Source organism: Hippocampus guttulatus, chromosome 13 (genome assembly GCF_054856545.1).
Source record: "Hippocampus guttulatus isolate MCC_2025c chromosome 13, RoL_Hgut_1.0, whole genome shotgun sequence".
Taxonomy (NCBI): Eukaryota; Metazoa; Chordata; class Actinopteri; order Syngnathiformes; family Syngnathidae; genus Hippocampus; species Hippocampus guttulatus.
In genome coordinates this window covers 16,548,600-16,558,377 of record NC_141273.1, presented here as the reverse complement: position 1 = coordinate 16,558,377, position 9,778 = coordinate 16,548,600, and the positions used below count along the sequence as shown (strand labels likewise).

Sequence of the window (9,778 nt, the reverse complement as noted above, 5' to 3'; positions counted from 1 at the left end):
ATTCCAACAGGAATTGGTTCTCTTCCTTGTGCATGTGAGGCATATGTGTGTGTGTGTGTGTGTGTATGGGGGGAGGGGGGGACATTGGGGGATTTATCACTTTAATTAAAACGATTCAAGACTGCGGCTCACACATGTGCTTCAGTTACCTTGTGGGAAGCGTTCGCATGTCATTTGCAAGTCACCCTGAAATGTTCTGATTTCAAATACCCAATAAGAAATACCAAAGATTGGTTTTACCTGGTTTGTGTGGTCCCCACACCGTCGCAGGTCCCGTGATGTGACTGTGTAAACAAACATGTCCCCACCAATTATGATTACAAGAACACACACACACACACACACACACTTTTCAGAATGGCTCATACATATTATATGATGCCTGACTTGTGGCCCTCTACACTGCAATAGGTCCATCATAATGTGACTTTGGCAACAAACATTTCAGGCTCTACACACACGCGCGGCATTGTAAGTATTGCCTGACAGCACACCTCAGTGCAGCTGACACATTTCCCCCCAGCGGCTGTGAATACACACCTACACACGTGCACAATGATGCGATTGTCTTGCGATTGATGTCCCCTGTTTCGGGCCACCCAGCACACTAAACAAACAACAGCACCACACGCGTGTTACGTCACGACAAGCGCAACACAACAGCGACAAAGGGCCAGTGGCGAATAATCATCTGCACGTTCAATGCAGAACGGGCCGCTAATTGACACGTACACTTGGCCTTGTTCCCGATGCACCACACACACTGCAGTCCCGTATGGCAGTAGAATCCTTGCATGATTGCAACCATGAGCAGGTGATGATTTGTGGTCACCCTCAACATATCCAGTGGCAGAATTTAATTTGGCATTGTGCAAATGGAGCGAATACAAAGTTGAGTGCTTAAAAGTGAGATATCATGCACCTTTCGAATGTATAGAAATGTTTATTTCAAAACATGGAATGGTCCATATCATAAAATCTCCATAAATGTGGTTACACTTTGTCCGTAATTCCATGGATGAAACGTATTTTGCGTTTCTGTATGGGCGCGCTGTTGTCGTTGAGTGATAAAATAAGTTCTCATCCTTGTCACTTATGAGATGGCACTGTTTTTACATGATGCCTTCGAGTGATGTCCTCGGCTCCAAACATGGTTGTGTTGGTCTTACTGCAGTAGGATTGCACATGGGAAGCAGAAAATGGACTGAAGGAATCCAGACCTTCAAAGTGTCACTCTTCACCCCCCCCCCCCCCACCCCCACCAAAAATTGATTGCTTCACAAATGTCTTCCATCACTTTGCAAGGCCGTCATAGCTGCGGGAAGAAGGGCAATGGCGCTATCTAGTGGTCAAATGCAGAATTGAATGACAAGAATGAAAGACACTTGACCGCAACGAAATATGTATTTTTTTCAAAATAAATAATATATATTGCTCGATTCAATATTTTGAATATAGGAGAAAACCATTAAAAAAAAGAAAAATCCAAAATTCATCCGATGTAGTTGATTTGATCATTTGTGTAGATTACGTTCATTGTAAAATGTATTCTTTATTATATATGTATATATATATATATATATATATAGTCCTACCAATGTAAGTGAATATTGTAATACTATTTTTCTACCAGTGGTGGGAATTATTGAATAATTCTTATTGTAATATTATATTAGGTTGTGTGCTCGAGCTGGTGTGCTTTGAGTGAAGAATTTGGGCTGGTTCTAGTAGATTTTTATACTAAAACATAGAAATGAACCTACTGTTCATAATTTAAGATGGTTCTGTCATAATTAAGAATGCCTGTCTTCCCGCAGCGATGCACTCATTTTTCCTCCACCAGAGATCTCCACAAATCAAATCAAGCCCCGCCCCCTGCGTGTGATTGGCTGTCTCTTGTCCTCTCCAAAGTGCTGAGAACGCGCGTCAGGCTTCCCTGCTGCCGGTCGAGGCTCAGAGTGTTCCGCGCCGACAGGACGGCGCCGGGCTGGCCGAGCCGACTTCGGTCCAAACTAGCGGAAGAAGTGGCGCGCGACTGGCCGGCCCGGTCCTCTGTCGGTGGTGGGGCGGAGTGTAGCTGGGGGGCTTGCCCTCGGTCCAGGCTGTTGATTGTGTTCAGTGGGCCGCTTCTCCCAAGCGTGAGGTTCCCGGGAATGGCCTGCTGAGGCTGGTTGTTGAGAGTCTGGCCGGTTCTGCCGGGCTGAGCAACGCTGCTCTTGTCTGTGCTGATGGTTTGTACCCGCAACCGGTCTCGCTCCCGCTCCAGGCTGGTGTCCCGGCGCAACGCCCCGCTGCGCTCCCTCTCCAGGCTGGTCTGGATCTCCGCCCTCCTGGCCAGGGCCTCCCTCAGCTGGTTGCGGAAGATCTCGATCTTTTCCTGGAGCTCCTGGAGCTCCCCCTCCCATAGGCCGGTATGGCCGCCCCTTCCCCCCAGGGGAGAGAGAACCAAACCCGAGGACGCCAGCCCCGTGACGGGACCCCCGTTGGCTTGGAGGCTCAAATTCCCCAGGCTGGAGAGACCCAAGCCGCCGAGGCCAAGCCCGGGTCGGCCCACCATGCCGGGGCGTCCGCGCACCGAGGCGGTGTGGGTTCGCAGCCGGTAGCTGTGGAGGGTGTCCAGGTCGAAGTGCACCCGCTTCTCCTTGGGCTCGTGGGACGGCGATGAGGAGCTGCCACTGTCTGCCGCCGAGCTGGAGGCCGGGAGGGATTTGGGGGGAGATGGCGGGGGAGGCTGCTGATGCTGCTTCCTGTGGAGGCTGCAGTTCTCAGAGATGCAAGAGGAGGCGCTGGTGGACAACAGGAGGAGTCCAAGTTAGAAATACGGAACATGCACTTAGCCCCTGTCAACATGGCACAAGGACGGAAGGTGGACGATGATGTCATGAGGGTCTATCGAATAGGAAAGGGGTTGGCGGAGTGATTTCAGAGTGCTGACAGCAAATGAGTGCTCTGCCGCAATCTTGTCGCATCTTGATGTATCTTGATTCAATTACGTTGAAGTGAGTTGAGGCACTTCTTTTAGACAAAAAGAAGTGTTCTGTTGCCTTCTTGTCATATTTGCGTCAAAAGGACATATGTTGAAGTGAGTTGAGGGGCTCCATTTCAAGAAAAGTGGTGCTTTGCCACCATCTTGTGGCATCCTGCTGCTGCCATGTTGAAATGCACCGAGGCGCTTTATTTAGACAAAAGCAAAGCTCTGCCCCCATCATGAGGCATCTTGGTGTCAAGGAACTACAGTGAAGTGGGTTGAGGAGTTTCTTTGAGACAAAAGGTACATTTACATCATAGTAAGAGATATTTAGTACGATTATTTGTCCATTCAGAATTATGCCGTGTCAAGTGAAACTCATGTTGAACAATCCACGACCGAAATTTCGAGGTTTCAGAATGAGGTCGAGCCTCTTACTTTTGTTCAAGGCCCGTCAGCTCTTTGCCTTCATCCTCATACGCCGTGTGGAGAGCTCGGTGAATCTTCTGGAAAATGAGAAGACAAACCAAATAAGAGAAAAATAACAAAAACAAACCACAATATTAAAGCTTGTCTGACTCCATCATTGATTTATGGCGACAGCCTTGCTCCGCCCGCACACAACGGCAAAACCTCAAAATCCTTGGCTTGCATCCGTGCTTAGCATTTGCAAACAGTCCAAATCTCAAGGACGAGGTCATCTTTGAAGGAATGAAAAAGGGCCGAAAGCGATCACTTTTGATATATAAATTGTCAATAAACACAATGACAGATAATGTGAACTAAGAGCTTTCTGTCTTTCTGATGCAAATAACGATTCGCCACTTTGTCAAGCCACCTCATTGTAGCGCCAACTACTGGTGAGGAGGACTTACTCATTGTCAGATGTTTACGGTATTGGTGGCTGGTATCGCCGTCCTTTAAAAGAGCCGATACCTTAAAATAAGGTACTTTTTCGTCCCAAACCAAGACCATGACTAACTTTACACCAGGATGAATACCGAATTTGGTGAGTTTTTGCATATGGGAAACCCTCAAAAGCCTCCCTTAATTCAGGGAGAAATTTCAAGAGGGCCTTAACAACAGGAGACTGATCACTTCAACAGCTCCGAGATGAATGGAGAGATGAACGTATAAATTATGGAGAGCCATTATTCTCGTCACACAGCCTGAAATGTGACGGTCCATAAGGCCTGCTTTACATTTTAATCAAATTATCCGGCAAGAGAATTTGAGCTTGATGTGACGTAGCAGCTTTGAACCTTTCCTCGACCAGGCACACATGCCAACACTTGGAAGGAGCATTTCACTCGCGACAACAGACGTGGTGCTTTGATATCGGGCCTGATTATGGAATGGATGCTGCAGGCCGCCCTGAGGACTTGCCCTTTTTGAGGTGGGGGAGGGACTGGAAGGGGGGAGGCAAAAGCAAAAAGCCTTGATGCTCTTGTCACTGCTAAATTTCTAATAATAACTCAAACCGACTGCCAAAGGCTTCTCATTTAATGGCAGGGCATGTGTGAATTTGACAAGTTCCATTTTGTTGATGTGGCACACCGTTAGTGCGAATCATTTTCTCAAGAAATGCCCGCACCCAAAACTAGGACACGATAAGAAAGTAAAAGACCACAATATTAGATTGTTCTCAAGCATATAATAAGATCTGACACAAGTGCGCCAAGAGAATGTTTGTAACTGTGGTGAAGTAGCTTCAAATAGTGTAGCAGTAGGATACTGACATGTTTTTTTTTTACCCATTCCACTCCATATTTTGCTTGATGTATTTTGTATTCTCATTTACTTGCATTTTAAATACCTTTCTATCCAAAATACTCATAAATATTAAAATAATGGGCCGTTGGGCCACCTGGTTCCTGCCTGTCCGTCACAACAGAGCAGGTGAGGAACCAACTGAGGAAGATGAATGTGAGGAAGGCAGCAGGTCCAGACAAGATCAGTTCCCGGCTCCTCAGGACCTGCTCTGACCAGCTGTGTGACATTGTCCAGCACATGTTCAACCTGAGCCTGAAGCTGGGCAGAGCTCCACAGCTGTGGAAAACTTCGTGCCTGGTCCCAGTGCCCAAGACCCCCCATCCTAAGGAGCTGAACAGCTACAGACCGGTGGCGCTGACGTCTCATCTGATGAAGACGCTGGAGAGACTCGTCCTCGCCCACCTTCGACCGCTGGTGAGCCCGGCACTGGACCCGCTGCAGTTTGCCTATCAGCCTGGCATCGGCGTGGAAGACGCCATTATCTACCTCCTCCACTCAGTGCTGTCACACTTGGAGAAGGCTGGGAGCACTGTGAGAATCATGTTCTTTGATTTCTCCAGTGCCTTCAACACCATCCAGCCCAACTTGCTGGGAGGCAAACTGCAGAACGCCGGAGTGGACCACCATCTCACAGCATGGATCACAGACTACCTCACAAATCGGCCGCAGTACGTGAGGTTGCAGAGCTGTGAGTCGGACAGGCTTCTCTGCAGCACTGGAGCGCCGCAGGGGACTGTTCTGGCTCCATTCCTGTTCATCCTCTACACCTCGGACTTCAGACACGCCACTCCAAACTGCCACCTTCAGAAGTTCTCCGATGACTCTGCGATTGTTGGCCTCATTACAGAGGGGGACGATCGGGAGTACAGGGGAATGACAAAGGACTTTGTGGACTGGTGCCAGCAGAATCTCCTCCAGATCAACCCTAGGAAAACTAAGGAGTTGGTTGTGGATTTCTGCAGGAAACAGTCCTCACCAGCACCGATGAACATCCAGGGTATGGACATAGAGAGGGTGACCTCCTACAAGTACCTAGGTGTTCTTCTAAACAACAAACTGGACTGGTCTACAAACACGGACACCCTGATAAGGAAAGGACAGAGCCGACTCTTCCTACTCAGGAAACTGAGGTCTTTTGGGGTTCAGGGGTCGCTCCTTAAGACTTTCTATAACTCTGTGGTGGCCTCGGCCATCCATTATGGCATTGTCTGCTGGTCAGGCAGCATCTCAGCCTGGGACAGAAAGAGACTGGAGCGACTGGTCCTGGGCTGCTCCCTTGACACTCTGGAGGACGTGGGCAACAGAAGGATGCTAACTAAGCTAAAAGCTATGATGGACAGTCCCTCCCACCCTCTCCAGCCCGCCCTGACAGCACTAGGTAGCTCCTTCAGCCAGAGACTGTTACACCCGCGCTGCAAGAAGGAGAGATACCGACGCTCGTTCCTACCGACTGCTGTCAGGCTGCTGAATAAAAATAGCAACAATAATATTAATAATAATTAAATGATGTGGAAAACAACTGTAAATAGCACTGCGATTTATCCATTTTGTATTTATATTGCACTTAATTGAACGGTGTTTGTTTGTTTTGTCTTCTTCTTTCTGCCTACATTCTTGCTGCTGGAGGCTGTAAATTTCCCCAGTGTGGGACAAATAAAGGATATCTTATCTTATCTTGATAATTGTATCATGTCATGACGTTGTTGTTACAACTTTTTGTGCATAATAAGTGGGTATGATGAGCAAATGTTCAACATGACTAAAAAAAAAGAGTAGAAGATGAGTGTTATTATGTTATTAATATTGTATTATAGCTTTTATTGTGTAACAAGTGTGTCTGATGAGATTACAGTGAATAAATTGCATCACATTATTACGTCGTTCTATCTGGAGTAAGAAACAAAACCTGTTAAGGTATGCTAAAAACCACATTGAGCTAATAATTCTTCCATTCATGTTACTTATTTCAAAGAAAATCCTAGCTGCGTTGACAGGTTTATGACAGTAGAGGGCGCATGTTACCTTAAAGAATAACTGCTGAGGCTGGTCTACATACACAAGTGTGTGTGTGTGTGTGTGTGTGTGTGTGTGTGTGTGTGTGTGGTCACCTGGCTGGTGTGTAGCCAGTACTGCAGCGTGTGCCTGCGGCGGAGGCGGGGGATGACCAGGTGGTAGAAGGTGTGCTCGCCCGCCAAGGTCAGCAAGGCGCCACCCACCCCCATGCACAGCAGCACAAAAAGGCCCGAGAAGTGCTGGATGCCCATCTGGAGTGTCTGGAGGGAGGTTTGGGGGAGGGTTGAGGGGGGTTGAGGGAGAGGGACCTTCACATCTAAGTAGGAGCTCAGTGCATAAATGAGCATCAACGAGAGCTGAGGGGGAACAAAAGGAACCTGTCAGCAGGCAGATGCAAAAAGGAAAAGAATGATTGGATGTTTGAGGAAGATTTGCCTTGGTCGCACTCTCCAAGCCGTTTCTTAGTCTCGACTCGCTCCAGGCTTTGGGCTCGGCTGGGTTTCAACCTCCCTTGGTCTTGACTTGCTTTGTTTGGCCTTGGATTTCATTTTTGATTTGGGTTCAACCTGCTTCGTTACTTGACTCGACCTGCCGTGGTCTTAGTCTTGACTCATCTTAGTCACCACTTGGTTCTTTGTCAGTCTTCATTTCGAGTCAGTCTCAACCTGTTTTGGTCTGAGACATGACTTGGGCACAACCCGTCTTGATGTTAGTCTTGCCTTGGTCCCTACCGGCCTTCGTCCAAAGCGCGACTTGACCTCAACCCCTCAACCCTCATTGGTCTTTGTCGTGGTCATTGGTCTTGCTTCTTTTTTAACGTCGACTCAGTCTCGACCGTTTTCAGACTCCACTAGCTCGTCGTCTTCACAGGCTTGGTCTCTGGACTTATTGTCAAGATGCATCCTGTAATCTTGAGTCTCAAATCATATCAGTGACATGGTCTTGGCGCATGCTTGACCCACTTCTCTTTGACTCGCTTTTGACTTGACTCGGTCTCAGTGTGGTCTCAATTTACCTTCGATTTTTGTGGAGTTTGGCCCATATTGGTCCCAGTCTGAATTTGAACCCAAGTCTCTTTGGTATGAGAATAAATGGGGTTTCCACATCATGATTTTATCATTGAACTGGTCTACTCTCACAGTGGCGGCATGGCTCAGTGGTAGGTTCCATGTCGACCATCTTCGAAGTGTCTTTCAGCAAGACACTGAACCCCCAGTTGCTCCCAATGCTGCATCATCAGTAGGTGACCCTAACCCTAGTAACCTTAACCCTCAACTTAATTCCAATTCACCTTGGTCTTTAGTATGAACTCGGTATTGACACTCCTTACTTAAAATAGGTCTCAAGCTGCCTTTTGACTTGGTCTCAGTCACGGCTTGACTCAGTCTTAGTCTGGGTTTGGTCTAGACCTGTCGTGGTCTTGGTCTGGACCTGACCTCGGTCTTATTCCTCAACTCCTCTTAGTTTCGGCAGAATGCCTGACTTTATCTAAAGCAGTTCCCAAATGCACACATAAAAACAGAGAGACACACACACAGACACCTGTCTGCCTTCTGTGACATGTCTTCAAGTTGGTGCAGAGGAGGCAGCATCTTCTAAAGTGCTCTCACCAGGTTCCTGTCACTGAGCTTATAATAATAATAATAATATGGGCGACGCCTCTGTGATGCTGTGCAATTAGCCGCGCGCTGAATCTGCAATTTTGTCAGCCAGGTGCTTAACGTTTTCTCCATCCAGAGGGCAATGTGGCGCTAAATTCCAAATTGTTCCTAAATTAGCCCAAACAACAACCACGACCCTCCCCAAAGGAAGGAGAGCGTAGCGAGTTATTGTTCAAGGTTGAGCTTTCAGAGTCAAGTGCAGCCCCACAGCAAATCCAGCAGATGACTGCGGCGAAAAAACTAATTATCGTACGACTACTACCATGACTGCAACTACTTCCGCTAACAGCGTGTCTGTTCTCAATGTGCCTGTGTGGGTTTTCTCTCTCTCGAGAATTATCCATCCATTTTCCAATCTGCTTTATACTCACAAGGGTCGCGGAGGGTGCTGGAGCCTATCCCAGCTGTCTTCGGGCAGTCGGCGGGGGACACCCTGAACCGGTAGCCAGCCAATCACAGAGACGAACAACCATCCGCACTCACATTCACACCAAGGGACAATTTGAAGTGTTCAATCAGCCTACCATGCATGTTTTTGGAATGTGGGAGGAAACCGGAGTACCCTGAGAAAACCCATGCAGGCCCGGGGAGTACATGCAAACTCTACACAGGAAGGTCGGACCCGGGATCGAACCCACGACCTCTGCACTGCGAGGCCGACGCGCTAACCAGTTGATCACCGGGCCGCCTCTGTAGAATTAGTTTTTCAAGTAGTTACATTTAAAAACGTTAAAAATATTAAAACACTGTTGCCTAAAAGGTGCACCGAGAAAACAGACTGAACACACAACCAAATGTCGTCGAACTGTGTGACCCTGTCGCTGCGCTTGCTCAGGCATGTGTGTGCGCCTACGCGTGCGTCTCTGTAATTGCGTGTGACAGTTAGTTGGCAGGCCGCGTCCCCAAGGGAGTATTATTTCGAGAAGTGTCGCATTTAAAACGCGGCAGACGAAGACGACGGCCGAAGTCCACCATCACCCCCTGGCGGCCCCGTCATCCTGTCACTTACCTCAGTCACAGCGAAGACACGCTTCCCGCAGGGCACCACCTTGTACCATTTGTCGTGTAGCATGTCCATGAAGCCGTCCGACTTGTAGCGGCTCACGAACTCGGACACGTTGCGGGTCAGAGGGGAGCCTTGCGGCAGGCCGATGCCGTAACCTGCGAGAGACGGACGACAAACGTGCTTGGTCAACTGAGTGGAAGGACTTGTCGTTTTCCAGGAAATGATGCATGGGCCGAGGAATTTTGGTATGAATCTAAATGAACCAGTGAGTATTCTGCTGAGTCACGATCAAGTCTGAGCTTTGACTCGGTCGTGATGTAGTTTCAGACCCTCAAAATATTCGTCCTGACTTGGTCT

General features: G+C 48.2%; 1 protein-coding gene across 1 annotated transcript in view; it reads right to left on the bottom strand.

The window, feature by feature from the left end:
* Nucleotides 1-1,268: 1,268 nt before the first annotated feature.
* The window catches only part of grin3ba (glutamate receptor, ionotropic, N-methyl-D-aspartate 3Ba), an 81,326-nt gene continuing 72,816 nt past the window's right edge, over nucleotides 1,269-9,778 (bottom strand). Inside the window, exons 9-12 of the mRNA XM_086127750.1 lie at nucleotides 9,425-9,576; nucleotides 6,850-7,014; nucleotides 3,407-3,474; nucleotides 1,269-2,786 (exon numbers count right to left, since the gene is read on the bottom strand). Coding sequence (XP_085983876.1) covers nucleotides 1,862-2,786; nucleotides 3,407-3,474; nucleotides 6,850-7,014; nucleotides 9,425-9,576 — 1,310 coding nt within the window. The 3' untranslated portion in view covers nucleotides 1,269-1,861. The remainder of the gene's footprint in view (nucleotides 2,787-3,406; nucleotides 3,475-6,849; nucleotides 7,015-9,424; nucleotides 9,577-9,778) is intronic.